Source organism: Pipra filicauda, unplaced genomic scaffold (genome assembly GCF_003945595.2).
Source record: "Pipra filicauda isolate LSUMZ 115617 unplaced genomic scaffold, ASM394559v2 scaffold251_size2273266_pilon, whole genome shotgun sequence".
In the NCBI taxonomy this organism is placed as follows: Eukaryota; Metazoa; Chordata; class Aves; order Passeriformes; family Pipridae; genus Pipra; species Pipra filicauda.
In genome coordinates, this window is record NW_024104367.1 from 1,593,252 (window position 1) to 1,607,976 (window position 14,725).

At 45.0% G+C, this 14,725-nt stretch overlaps 1 protein-coding gene across 4 annotated transcripts in view; it reads left to right on the top strand.

Moving 5' to 3' along the window:
- The first annotated feature begins 7,373 nt into the window (after positions 1-7,373).
- The window catches only part of TRAPPC9 (trafficking protein particle complex 9), a 459,395-nt gene continuing 452,043 nt past the window's right edge, over positions 7,374-14,725 (top strand). For 2 of the 4 annotated variants that reach the window (XM_039382027.1, XM_039382031.1), the window contains exons 1-2: positions 7,400-7,469; positions 9,029-9,622. In XM_039382027.1, the coding sequence (XP_039237961.1) occupies positions 9,039-9,622 (584 nt within the window). In that variant the 5' untranslated portion in view covers positions 7,400-7,469; positions 9,029-9,038. The other 2 variants (XM_039382029.1, XM_039382028.1) reach the window with 2 other exon arrangements.

A 14,725-nucleotide genomic window follows, 5' to 3' on the forward strand; every position in this document is an offset into this window, starting at 1 on the left:
CCTACGGCACCGAGCCCGGGACTACAGCTCCCGACAGCTCCCTACGGCACCGAGCCCGGGACTACAGCTCCCGACAGCGCCGATCCCGGGACTACAGCTCCCGACAGCTCCCGACAGCGCCGATCCCGGGACTACAGCTCCCAACAGCTTCCTAGGGCACCGACCCCGGGACTACAGCTCCCGACAGCTCCCTACGGCATCGAGCCCGGGACTACAGTTCTCTATGGCACCATCCGGGGCTACAGCTCCCGACAGCTCCCTACGGCGCCGATCCCGGGACTACAGCTCCCGACGGCGCCTGTCCTGGGAGTACAGCTCCCGACGGCGCCGATCCCGGGACTACAGCTCCCTGAAACACAGGTACCTTCCTGGACTACAGCTCCCTGCACCGGGACCGGCCTGATCCCGAGATTACAACTCCCAAAAGAAGGGACTACAGGGACCACCAGCCCCGCCGGCTCCGCCTCCCCGGGCGCGCTGAGGCTTCAGAGACTTCTCAGAATCACAGAATTCTGTTGGAGAAGACTGGAATTCTGGTTGGAAAAGATCTCTGAGATCATCGAGTCCAACCTATGACCGAACACCACCATGTCAACTAGACTATGGAACTAAGTGCCACGTCCTGTCTTTCTTAAACACCTCCAGGGACGGTGACTCCACCACCTCCTTGAGCAGCCCATTCCTATATCTAACCACCCTTTCCGTGAAGAAATTATTCCTAATGTCCAACCTCCCCTTGCACAACTTGAGGAGGCCGTTTCCTCTCACCCTAATACTTCCTAGGTGGGAGAAGAGCCTGATCCCCACCTGGCTACACCCTCCTTTCAGGTAGTTGTGGAGAGCAATACGGTCCCCCTTGAGCCTCCTTTTCTCCAGGCTAAACATCCCCAGCTCCCTCAGCCATCCCTGGGCCACCCTGGACGGGGTCCTGCTGGCCCTCCTTGGGGCTTTCCCTTCCTCGCCCCCTTGACATGGCTCCTCAGCCCCAGGCTGGTACATGAGTGTCGGGAATTCATTTTTAATGGCAACCACGCGCCTCCTGCACGTATCCCAATTACAGGCCAGTGGCTCCAAAGTTGTTAATCCAAACTGTAATTACAGGCTGCTCAACGCCTCTGCTGCTGCAGTGCAGTAGCAGGGAATGTGCCTGGTCATCCTGACACTCCTGGGAGGTTGTGTGGGCGTGTGGAGGGCACATGTAAACTATCAAGTGATGATGGGGCTGCATCTTCATTATTAACACGTTCTCCATATTTACCTCGTGTGCTGTGTAGGCAGGTTGTAATATGCTTGTGGATGGGTTTTGCTGTTGGGAGCATTGGCTCCAGAAGTTCATCTGTGCCTGTTTGGATGAGGGTGTTGGATCCCACAGGGAGCGAGTGAGCACTTCCAGGAGTGGTGACGCATAGTTTACATCAGTTCATTAATGGCTTCAATAAAAAAGTTTGCAACGTGCTTTACAAACAACAAACCTGATGGTTTGTAGTGGTAAGAAGTCTGCTAATGCCACTAAATTATCTCTTAGTATGAGAGGGAAGAGCAGGAGCTTTTCCATAATACACAATAATAATTCACATGGAATTTAGGGCAGAAAGAGATGTACCCATAAAGAAGCACATTAAATGAAAAATACAGGGAGTTTCTTAACTGAATGTTGCTATCTTATATAGACTTTGCCCAGTACATAAGGACAAGGGTACAGATAATACTGATTTATTAATAAAACACAGCACCATAAGCAGTTGTAAGCACCTTGGTGCAAGGATAATACAGTGATGATGCAGTTCCAAAATTACTGTATTTGGGCACATCATTTAAAGTTTGCTATTGCAGATAATCTGTGTCTCTCGAACAGTGTAATTCCTTTGAGGTTACACCTTCTGTGAGGCCATTCTGTTGAAGTTATGTCTGAAGGGAAGCACAATATTCTAGGATGCTACATGGATATCTGCAAGGCTTAGTTTCTTCCTTGATCTTTAGTGTCTTGTGACATCTTGTGGAAACAGCTGACATTACTCTGACAGAGAATTTCTTGTAAATACTACTGGGGTCTTTCATGATTTCAATATACATATAAACCCCCATCGAACTACCAAGATTTCTGAGGGTATTGAGCTGTTTGGACACAGAATTAGGACTGTATAGCATAAGAGAACACCGTGATACTGCAATATTATTGATATTTAATAATTTATCTTTAGCATACTTTGTAATTGCAAAATTAATGTTGTACCAGTAACGGGATCCAACTTGTTCCTAATTAAAACAAACAAACTTATAAAGCTAGAATTAATTCTCTTGAATTAGAACTGAATGGGTGTTGTTATTAAGAATTCTTTGTTAAACCTGACAGGGAACACAGGTAAAATAAATATCACCTCTGGTAATTTGCATAAAAACTACTACTTCCTAATGTACTGATTTTACCTGTGTCCTGTGCTATGGGGGGAATACAGCAATGGCAAAGGAAAACTTGCTGCTCCAATAAACAGTCTGCTCAAATGAGGAAAATTTATTCAGATGTACTAGTGAGGTACCTGAAAGCAGAAAAGGATGGTGAATTACTGAAAAGTACCTCTGTATCAAGCTTCATTGGATTATAGTAAAAGAAAAATAATGATAAACCTAATATAATCAAAATGCCCCACGGATGAGAATCTGGGTAAAGTGTCTGCTGAATTCCCAAAAGCTACTGAGAGCAGTAGCTCTATTGGAGTAGCTTTCTCTATTGGAGAAACAGCAAGTTTAGTGAACCAGGTTACATCAGGCTGGTGGTCAGTCCCCTGTGGAGTTCCCAGGGCTCAATTTTAGGCCACTCTGTTGCTGAGTGACATTTTAAAACCAATTCATACACATTTAAGAAGTCAATAATTAGATATTTAATTATTTATGATCTGTAATTAAAAAAAAAAAAAAAAAGAAATGCACTGTTACTAGGTAAAGAACAGTGGATAAATGCTGGACTAGGGAAAAACCTGCCCATGTCAGCAAACAAGGGAAGGAGCTAAAGCTGGTCTGGCAAAGTATAAGCACAATATGTGGATAAGTAGTTGGCACAGACATAATTAATGTGTTATATTAAAAGAAAGAGGTGTCCAGCAGAAGATGCATAGTGCAAAAAAAGAAATTAACCTCTGTAGCAGCATTCTTTGAAATTGCAGTAGAGTGATAAAAAAGCAGCATTTAGAAACAATGAAAACAGACAAATTCATGACAAAGCAGAATTATTTCTTGCATGATGCAAAAAAAAAAAAAAGCTATTCTGAGGGAATCTGATTGATGGGATAAGAACATTATGCCAAATATGAGATAAATCTGAGCAGTTGGTAAATTACATGTTAATGCACAAATGCAAACAGAAAGTGGCTGAACTGCCAATGGTTGCTGGAAGATACCTAAGCATGTGGAAGTTGCAGGTAAGGCTCTCACTGTAGGAGTTCCTCCATTAGAAAAGCTGCAGCAATGAAGATATTCAAAAGCAAAAATCAGTCAAGAGGAGCCAAGCTTTTAGGCAGACAATACTATGTGTAATCTTCCATTTCCACTTATGACAGATACACATTTAGGCAACTTCTATCCAGAGTTGTTCTACCATTTGGAATTATACAGAACATTCTTCATACCTTCATCTTGGAGGATCTCAGGAGACTGAGTAGCTTAATGGCAGTGAGAAATTTCTAGAACACAATGTTTACACAGTCACAATCTAAATTATCTTCTAAAGATGATATTGTCATATCACATTTTTGTCTTGTAGGGAAGAAGTGAAACAACAATAAAGTGCTGTCAAAAAATGTCACTAAAACCATCTAGCAATGCTAGAGGGCAGATTTATGAATAATTGTGCTAGTTCTGGCTAGCATAGGGTTGATTTTCTTCACAGTAGCTGGTATGGGGCTGTGTTTTGGATTTGTGCTGGAAACAGTGTTGATAGCACAGGGATGTTTCCATTGTTGCTGAGCAGTGCTCACTGTTATGGATTTACACACACCGGCCACTGTAACAGGATCCTGCTAAGAAAGCAAAGTCTGAGTTCTTAAGTTATAGCTTGATCTGGGTACCTCCAGAGAGGGACCCCCATCCCTGTTCATGCCTCTCAATTATATCCATAATCACCCATCACCTAATGCCCAAGTCCAATCACTCAATTCTGGTCTGTGGTCTCTTGATGTCTTACTGTTTTTCACTGTTACTGGGCTGGCCTTCTTCTGGAGTGACTTCATTCTCTTGGAATTGTCTCCTTGGTCCTTATCTTCTCCACTCCTCTCACATCTTCTGAATTCAGTGAGCTCTTTGTTAGCAGCATTAGTTTTATCAAAAAGTTTATGCTTGGTCAACTCCTGTGGCCTAAGGCTTCAGCGACTTCAGCTGCTAATGCTGAGCCACTAATGCTAAATGAGAGTATTCAGAGGGAAAACCACAGTCAATCAAATTCCTTCTGTAACATTACACAGAGGAAAGGCCTTTTCTGCCTCTGACCTCACTCCCCCAGCGAGTGGACTGGGGGTGCACGAGGAGTTGGGAAGGGACATAGGTGGGACAGCTGATTCCAACTGGCCCAAGTGATATTCCAGATGACAGGACATCATGCTCAGCATATGAAGTTGGGGAAGAAGAAGGAAGGGAATGATGGTGTTTGTCTTTGCAAGTCACCACAATAATGCTGAGCATTGGCTTTGTCCATATGAGACCCAATCCTTGAGGTATTTTGGTATCACTGATACCACAACCAAATACAGTGTTAGCATTTGCTGACACTGCATTTGTTACTGATAACATCAGTATTGTAGAAATAAATGTAGAAACAAATCACTTCCCTGGGAGAAATGCTCCAAGTTACATTCCTGCAAAAATTCTGTGAGAGAAAACTAGTTATGTTCTTTATTTAAAACCATCACTTTCTGTCCCCTCTATCCTAAATTTGGCCAAGTTCGAGCACACCTATCTTCCCTCCAGAAGCTTCCTAGACTTGTATTCTTTCTGAATTTCACAGAACTGCTCTATCTGAAAATTGCATCATCTCTATCATCTTTGAATTCATGTTAAGTCGACTTACACCTTTAGGTGTAGGTGAGCAGCCCCTGTGCCTGCACAATCAGCAGCTCAACACAGGGCACAGAGAGTGTTTTCTGAACTGGGGGAACCTGAGGGGAGAGGAGACCCACCAGCTCATGCCACAGCAGCTGTGGAGACCCAGGGAGGGTGTCGGGAGCAATGGTGGCCCAAGCCCACCATGTATAAAAGAAACAGTGGCCTCTCTTTGCAGTTTGTTCTTTTTCCATACACAAGAATGATGATTTTAGCACTGACTTGCATCCTCTGTGTGCTGTGAAGAATAATTGCCTGGTTTTATTCTCTGCATATTCCCCTTTCTGAAACAGCTTCTGCTGTAAAATGTCCCCCTTTGAGCCCCACATCTGTGACTTCCAGGTTCCTTCTTTCCTCCCCTGGTGCTCTCTGGCTGTTGGGGGTGACAGGAATTATTTACTGAGTTCAGAGATTTCTCTGCACAGACACACGGGGGCTGTTAATGAACTTTCCCTGGCTGCAGAAATGAACCGGGAGCACCAACCTGCCGCCTGCCTGTCGCTGCCTTCATTGATTTTCATTCCTGACAGAATTTTTAAACCTGGTTTCGCCTCTTCAGCTGGTTCGTGGGTGCTCACTGACCACCTCAGCTTTGCTCCAGCATTCCAGCTGTGCGGACGAACCTGCAGGCACAGCTCTGTGGGGCTCTGCTCAGTTTTCAGTGGAGTTTTGGGTACTTTGCATGGTCCCCTTAGTAGTGGCTCCTCTTTGCCATGCTGCCAGCTGAGAGCTCGCCAGGTGTAGTTGCCCGTGCACAGCCTGCACTGATCCTGCTGCCTGATTCTGGCTCCTGCTGGGTGTACTTGTCTCTTGACCGGACTGAGCCCCTGTGTCCTGCCAGGGGCTTCTATTTTCTCTTGCTCAGGGAGATTTTGGCTCCTTTCTGCCTCTGATGTCCTCCCAGGCAGCCAATGCTCCTGGCAGGAGAAGGGAAGCTGTAGGTGGCCAGGCTGAACACACCCCATCCCTCTCTGGCCGTGCTGCTGGTGGGCTTGGTCAGCCTCCACCTGAGCCTCCAGGTCCTCCAAGTCCAGCTTGTGCTGCCATCCCCTTCTCCTCTTCTTCTGGGAAGTGTTACTCATTTCTTGGAAGCCAGCTGAAGGTCAAGGCTAATGCTTGTTCAGCTCCTTCTTGCTGTTGATTTTTCCCTGGTCTCCCAAAATGGGGTAACTTGAGGGGAGTGGAGAGACCTGCCAGGAGCCCATAGCTCATGCCACAGTAGCTGAGGAGACCTGAAAGGAGGTTGTGGCCAGGTGGCAGTCGGTCTCTTCCCTCAAGTAACAAGCAGTAAGACAAGAGGAAATGGCCTCAGGTGGTCACAGGAGAAGTTTAGATTGGGTATTATGAAAAATTTCTTCACCAAAGGTTGGTCAAGTATTGGAACAGGCTGCCCAGGGCAGTGGTGGAGTCACCATCCCTGGAGATATTTAAAAGACATATAGATGTGGCACTTGGGGACATGGTTTGGTGGTGGACTTGGCTGTCCACTAGAAATGCACCTGAGCTCTCACACGAGGCTCATACCTCCAGAGTCCTCAGGATTTTCCCCCTTAAGCTACATGACTCTCAGAAGTCCTCTCAGAGGAGGACCCTTTCTGTTCTTGGGGAGGCTCAGGGGGGATCTCATTCTCTACAACTCCCTGAAAGGAGGTTATAGTGAGGTGGGGGCCGGTGCCTTCTGCCATGACAGGATAAAAGGAAATAGCCTTAAGGTAAGACAAGAGAGATTGAGATTAGGTAATAGAATTTTTTTTTTTTTTCACTGTTAGTGTGGTCAGGCATTGGAATAGGTTGCCCAGGGAGGTGGCAGAGTCACCATCCCTGGACGTGTTTGAAAGGCGTCTGGATCTGGTGCTGTGTGATGGTTTAGTGGTTTAGGGGTTACAGTGGCAGTGCTGGGTTGACAGATGATCTTAAAGGTCTCTCCCAACCTTGATGACTTTACGATTCTATGACACCAGACCAATTTCGGGACTTGGGAATGCCAGGAAGGCTCACTTTCGACCACTACCGCCAAAGTCCCTCAAGTTTTCATAACCGGCTGAGATTCACCATCCGGGTGAATCAATCACTCGTTCACTCCTTTTAACGCATTCCTCTTGGAAGAACGCCTGATGCTCGCAAGCCCAGGCGGATTCCCCGTGGAAGCGCCGGGAGATGAACCGCGGACGGCGGCAGCAGCGGGCGAGCTCCGCTCTGCCCTCACGGCTCTCCCGCCATCGCCCCGCGCATGCGGGGCAGGAGCGGCCATTGCCGTCAGTTCCGGCGACAGCGGGAGTGGGGCGGCTCCTGCCCCGGCTGTGAGTGCCCCTTTTCGGCTGTGAGTGCCCCTTTTCGGCTGTGAGAGCCCCTGTCCCGGCTGTGAGATCCCCTTCCCAGCTGTGAGTGCCCCTGTGAGTGCCCCTGCCCCGGCTGTGAGTGCCCCTGCCCCAGCTGTGAGTGCCCCTTCCCGGCTGTGAGTGCCCCTTCCCGGCTGTGAGTGCCCCTTCCCGGCTGTGAGTGCCCCTTCCCGGCTGTGAGTGCCCCTTCCCGGCTGTGAGTGCCACTTCGCGCTGTGAGAGCCCCTGCCCCGGCTGTGAGTTCCGCTGCCCCGGCTGTGAGATCCCCTTCCCAGCTGTGAGTGCCCCTGCCCCGGCTGTGAGAGCCCCTGCCCCGGCTGTGAGTTCCGCTGCCCCGGCTGTGAGAGCCCCTTTTCGGCTGTGAGTGCCCCTTTTCGGCTGTGAGTGCCACTTTTCGGCTGTGAGAGCCCCCGCCCCGGCTGTAAGCGCCCCTGCCCCGGGTGTGACTGCCCCTTCGCGGCTGTGAGTGCCCCTTCCCGGCTGTGAGTGCCCCTTCCCGGTCAGCACCGACAGCCGCGTCCCCCCGTCCCAGAGCAGCTCCCTTGCTCCTCTCGTTATCCCTCAGCCCCTTCCCGGCGGGGCTGCGCTTGGCTCTTCTGCGGTTCATTTATCTTCCCTGCTGAACTTCACCGGCCCAGCGCAGGATCTGCCCCGGGGAGAGGGAAAGGGGGAAGCTCCCACCTTCCCTCAGTGTCCGCCCGGTTGGGAACCGTGTGGACGGGGCTGTTCCCTGGTAACAGGTTTGCTCCCCTGGGAAGGAGGCTGCTGAGCAGACCCCGGGCACTACGGTGGGAGAGGGATAGTGACACTCCAAAGCCGTGCTGTGTTGGGTTTTTTTTGTTTGTTTGTTTCTCTGTTTGTTTATTTTTGTGGAGGTTTCGTTGCTTTATTTGTGTTTTTTCGTCCTATGTACGTTTTAGAGGATGCTTTGGAGGTGAAGTTGACCAAGGGATCTGTGCGGTCCAGGAGGTCTCAGAGATGTGAGGGCTCAGCAATGCATGTCTTTGTTTAAAACCCAGCTGCAGTGCAGTAGTCAGAGAGCTCAGGGGAGAAGGAATTCTAAATACTTAAATATAGAAGTAGAAAACATTGCCTGGTCCTTCCCTACATGTGTTTTGAGAAAGCAGACTTCACTTTTTCTCAAAAATAAGTGTTCTGATCCTGATTTTCCTCTCCCTGGCTGTGTGCAAGTACTGATAGCCTCGTAAAGTTGGGTCATTCCTGTTCGGTGTCTGTTACATCTCACTCCACACAATTTTCCATATTTCCCCAAGGAAATGGGGCTGGAGAGCCTGAGTCTGACAGGATCTTCTGAGATGGTGCTTCTACTCTCTGGTTGTGGTGGCGACTCTGCTGGCCCGTGTATGAGCTGTCTCGTGTAGCTGCACAGGGAGCAAGACTGAGTCAGAAAAACGTAATTTACAGATTTGTGTTGGCTGCATGGTTGAAGATTTAGTAAAATGATGACGCAAATATTAGTGTTGTAGCACATATATTCAGGATGCAGAAATGTTTAGCATCAAAGTCCTGGTTCGCTTCAGCAGCCCCATGTACTCTGAATGTTAAAAAATAATATACGTTTTTCTTTTACTGGCCTGCAGTTGGTGCAAAATGAGCGTTCCTGACTACATGCAGTGTGCTGAGGATCATCAGACCCTCCTGGTCGTGGTTCAGCCCATTGGCATTGTCCCCGAGGAGAGCTTTTTCAGGATCTACAAGCGGATTTCAGCTGTGAGCCAAGTCAACGTGCGCGACTCGCAGCGCGTGCTGTACATCCGCTACAGGCACCACTATCCCCCGGAGAACAACGAGTGGGGCGATTTCCAGACACACCGCAAAGTCGTGGGGCTGATCACTATTACAGACTGCTCCTCTGCAAAGGAATGGCCTCAGACTTTCGAAAAATTCCATCTTCATAAGGAAATGTATGGTTCTACCCTCTATGATTCCCGGCTCTTTGTCTTTGGGCTTCAAGGAGAGATCGCGGAGCAGCCCCGCACGGATGTGGCGTTTTATCCCAGTTATGATGAATGTGAGACTGTGGAGAAGAGAATTGAAGATTTTATCGAGTCCCTCTTCATAGTGTTGGAGTCGAAGCGGCTTGACAGGGCCACTGATAAGTCTGGAGACAAGATCCCGCTCCTCTGTGTTCCTTTTGAGAAGAAGGATTTTGTAGGTCTGGACACCGATAGTAGGTAAGCAGCTACTTTTGTCAGCTTGCAGGTCTTGGAAAAAAAACACCTGGCACTTACCAGCCTTCAGGATAAGCCTCTTAGAAAGGACAGAGTGTACCTTGTTACAACAGAGGTTGTGCCCAGATCTTACTGTGTCTGTCTGCTGTAGTTTAAGAGAACTTAATTTGTGGTCTCACCATATTTGATGTTCTGAGCTTGTTTTATATATATATTTAATTCATGAGGCTAATCAAGTAGTAGGAAGAAGTCATAGGAATGGGTTGACAGATTCTGCTCTAATGAGACTTTTTGGTAGAAAACAATAGTTAATAGATATACAGTATTAATTAAAGAACTCAACATTGATGAAAATAATTTTTTATTATGATGGGTAGTATTTTACTAATCCTACTTATTGTATTTTTTCCCCTAAGCCTCTGTCTACTTTTTCATCCTATGAAACAGTGGCTGTTTATTCTGGTGACTAAATCCAGCATCTTTCCCTGTCTTCCTTTTTTATTTATTTAATTATTTGTTATTCTTGACCTGTCTTGTTTTGCTACCTGTTTGCTACAACTTTCTCTTTGGTTTTGTGTATGTTAAGTTTTATTTTGTTCCCTCCCCCAACATCTTTCCTTCCTCCTCATTTGCATTCTCAGATTTTAGTGTTATGATGTCCTTGTGCAAGGGACTGGTAATTCTGGTTAGCCAGCTACAGGCAGTGCAAAATCTGTTTGATTTGGCTGTTTGCAGTCAAATCCAAAGGATGGAAGCAACCACATTTGTCCTGGCAAGGACAGAGGTGTGGAATCCCTATCAAAATACAAAGTGTGCATGGGAATAGTATTGGTCTTGTACTATGAGGGATGCCAGCAGTTGTTGTTACTGTGTGTAGAAAGCAGGGTTTTCCAGAGCTGTCCAGGCAGGTTTGTGAAGGCTTTGGATCACGTTAATCAGCGCTGCCTACATAGTCCTGGCCTTGGGAACTGGAAGAAAGCATTTCAAGTTTCTAATTAGTTTGAAGCCCTCTGTTATATTATCTCTGGTTGCCTGAAGTACCTCTGTGCCCTGCTCCTGCTCCTCTTGGTGAGAAGTTGAGCTGGGTCTGACCTGCTACCCAGTGTTATCCCTTGGTTTGTCCATGCACCATTCAGTTTTTATTATAAGTATAAATTATTATGTTACTGGTTTTTGTACGTGGGTGATAAAGTTTTGTAGAGTAGTCAAGCCCTTTTAGAATCTTGGCTTTAATTGCTCAGTTTGAATGAATTTTTGTTGAATGTAATCAAAATTTCCTGTTCCAGTTAGCTAAGAAAATGACTTTTTTTTTGGCCAAGAATCTCCAAATCAGAATGAATTATGCTGTTCAGTTGTGTCTTTAAGTATCGTGCTTTGGAAATCAGTTTCTTAGATAAATGACATTTCTGAGCAGTGGCTGTACTGTAACTTGTGGGTAAACTTTTCCTGTGAAGTTCTGAACTGGTGAGGAGCTCAAGTGACAGCAGTGTGTGTATCCACACATGTCCAAGGAGATATTTTATGCTGTTGCACTGAGTTCAGACAGATGCAGTGTGATGCTTCAGTTCTTTGCAGAATGGAAGATGTGTGACCCTGGCTGTGTAAACATATGGGTTTATCCAGAGTTAATCACTGGTTCAGCTCTGCACACACCCTTACTGGGAGGTTTGAATAGCAAACAGTTTTTCAGTAACTCTTGATCAATGGATACACTTGAAATGTTTGCTGCACTGCCCAAAGAAACGACGTTAAATGTTCCAATAGTTCAGTTCAATAGTAAGAAAGTTCTTCAGCTTTATTGTGCTGTGGAGTTAGTACTTCTGATTGTTTGAAAATTTAGGATTTATGCATTAATAACATGGGCAAGCTAAATGAAAATGTATTTATAGCTTCTCTGCACAGGGACCTTTGTAGGCACCTTCATGTAACCTGATGCATCTCTGCCTCTGTGTTCCTAAAGCAGAAACTCAGGTCCCTGGAATAGGGTTGAACTGACATCAGTTTATTAAACTAACTTAGGTTTTCAAGCATTGGTCTTTGGATGTGAACTGGTATATACTATTTTACTACTTGAGAGTTTTTTATTGCTTGCATTTTGTTCCTTGGGTTGCAATAATAGGATTTTGTTGTAGCATGTTCCCTTCTGCAGTGACATATTCCCTAATTTAGGGAAAGCACTGCATTATTCACACCAGAGAGATACAGGGCTGGGAAGGACCTTCTCAATGGAGACTAGTTTCTGTTTTTGCAAGATATGATGTATAATTCTGTTCAGGGAGGGCTAAAGGTTGTCTGAATGCAGGAAGTGGGTATGAGAACATCTCATAGAATAACTTTTGCCACTTTGTTGGTTTTGAGTCTGTCAGCGTAATGAGTTAAAGGAATGAATTAAAAAAAGATATTATTGAGATATTGAGACAAATAAAACAGCTTTTTCTAGAATAGGTGAAAAAGTCTAAAGGGTTGAAGGCAAAGGATGCCCCCTTGATCTTATTTATAGACCTTCTGTCCATTTTAATTTTTTTTTATATTGTGTATCCTGACCTCTCAGTCAGTGTGCAACCAATTAGTTAAAAAGCACAAATTTCTGTATGAAATAGATGGAAGAGAAAGCACTCTGTGTGCTTAGATAGGAGAGTATATGTCTCTCTTCCTGTAATTGTGGATGTCTACTTAGGCTAAATAAGCCTAAGTAGTAGTAGAATTTTCCTGTAATTTCTAAAAGTGAAGTTAAATTTCATTGTGTATCAAAGGTCTTAATAAATGTGGAGTGAAGCTGTAACCTGGAGCCATTGAACTGGGTTGGTACATCAGGTGAAAATATGTTAAGAAGTTACATGGGACATAGTAATTCTGATCACGTGAGTTATTAAACTTCCAAACTTCGTGTGTTGAAACTTTTCTCCATAAAATATTGAGGTTAATACTTATGTGATGACCAGGACTATGTGTACAGACCTGATCTCACCCAATTAGTGAGGGTTGCCTAATAATTGTGGTGAGGGTCACTACCTTGGTTGCATAATAATTGCAGCAGGAGTGGCTTCTTTTAAGATGCAGGGTTCATGAATTAGGAAGATGGATGAATTATTATGCTGCATTTCTAATACAATGATTCTTAAAAGAGTGAGGATGATCTTTGTCTTTTGCAAGTTTAAGGAGCAGAAGAGACCCATTCCCAGAACTGGTACTGAGATGACAGTTTACACAAACTCACTGTGTTATGTGTGTAGAAGAATTTTTTTGGGTGGCAGGAAACTTCCTGTGTGAAAAATAGTGGCATTAAGTCCTAAAAACTTTGGAAGAAAGATTGCCCTGTTAAACAGAAGTTGTAGGACAGGGAGTCTGACCTTGGTTTAATTCCTAGGGCACAGCCAAGAGGTGATCTTGGCAAATCTGTTGATTTTTCTCTGTTTATCAGCTGTAAAATATGGGTAAAATATCACAGGGATGCTGAGAGAATTGGAAAAGTTTCTGAAATTAGTTGCACTTGATAGTTATTTGTAGAGGCCAGGAGACTGATGGAAAAGTCTAGCATGTTCTCATGATGATACAAAGGTCCTACAAACTGGAAACTAGAAAACATACCAGAGATACCATTTTTAAGCTTTCTATTTTATTTCTGTTTTCAACTAAAAAATTAAACATACCTGTGTATGATTATAAATCTACTTGGATAAGCTCATTTTAATGCTGTTACATCAGTTTGTGTCTTAGGTTGTCTCTTTTAATACTGGGATCCATTTAACGAGGCACCACTTAGTCCTGTGGAGTGGAGAGCCCATAGGGCTGTTTATGGATTCTCTACACAGTGTCATAGATGGGCTTTGTTCACTGATTTATCAAAGTTGATGATCTTGGTATGTGTATGTGGCTGTTAATTTTCCTTCTGTTCTCTGTCTTTCTAATTTTTGTTTTGTTCCTTTCTTTTTTTTTTTCCCTTCCCCTCTTCTCTCATACTGCCCTGTGAGTTTGTTGTTGGGTCTAAAAAGGTAGGCTGTGATTGTGTATATTTGAAAATAGTTAGCTTTCTTCCATGTCCTGCCTCCTCACTCCGCCTTCATTGCATACTTTAGTGTTGCTTTTTATATTTATTTTTCAGTACACACAAAAATAATTGCTGCTGGAGCCTCACTACTGCAGTTGCCCCCTTTTGGCGCATTTGGCAATTATATTTGGTACCAGTGCTGAATTTTTTTGTAGGACACCCATAGTTTGCTTAGGTGGCTGCTGGCCTCTGGAATTTGCTTTCTTTTTTAAACTCCAAAGCCATGAAGCTCTTGCTGCCTGTGTTTGGTTTCCAAATCCAAAAGTTCTGGCAGTCGATCCAACGCCGTAGCTGTGTCTTTCAAGTCTGGATAATGTTATGATTGGTGGTTCCTGGAGCTCTGCATGCTGATTGGAATTAGTAGACCTTGATGGAAGTTTTTGTTGAAGCATTTTGCATGAGAATACTTTTGAAAATTCATTTTGCATGTTTCTTGTTTGTAAGTTTAGCCAAATTTTGGGGGTCCAGAAATTCCTTCAAACCTGTTGCTGGCTGTAAATAAATTCTGCCTTGAAATATAGTATTGTTGCTCTGAATTTTCCTTAGCATTATCCTGGGATCCTAGAAAGGAGCTGGGGATGGAGGATTAAAGCACATTTCCTATATAGCAAATGAGGCAGAAATGGAGATGGGATCGGGTTGTGCTTTGTGGTTCCTGGGGCAGGTTTGTTGTCCTCCAGTTTGAAGTAGCAGCAGTGGTCACTTGGTGATGATTGTGGTTGTTATTCTGAACATAAAGAGTGTGTTTGGTACCAAATTAGCGCAGCTAAAATTAGAGAATAAGATTATAAACTAGTTATGTAGTCAACTGTATGTTTGCATGGGGTGAGGAACTTCTGAAGAGGAGTTTGGGTGGCTGAGACTATGGAGTGTCCCATGGGTGGTCCTGCATTATGTGGCACTGCCTTCCTTGGGGACATTTCTGAGTGCATCACACTCAAGAAGGGGTTTGTGGTCTTTGAAATGTAATGTATAAAATGAACTTCTGCAGGAAAAATAAATACAAACAGCTTTGGTAGGGCATGACAGGGAACTGGCCTAGAAAAAGGTTGCCATTT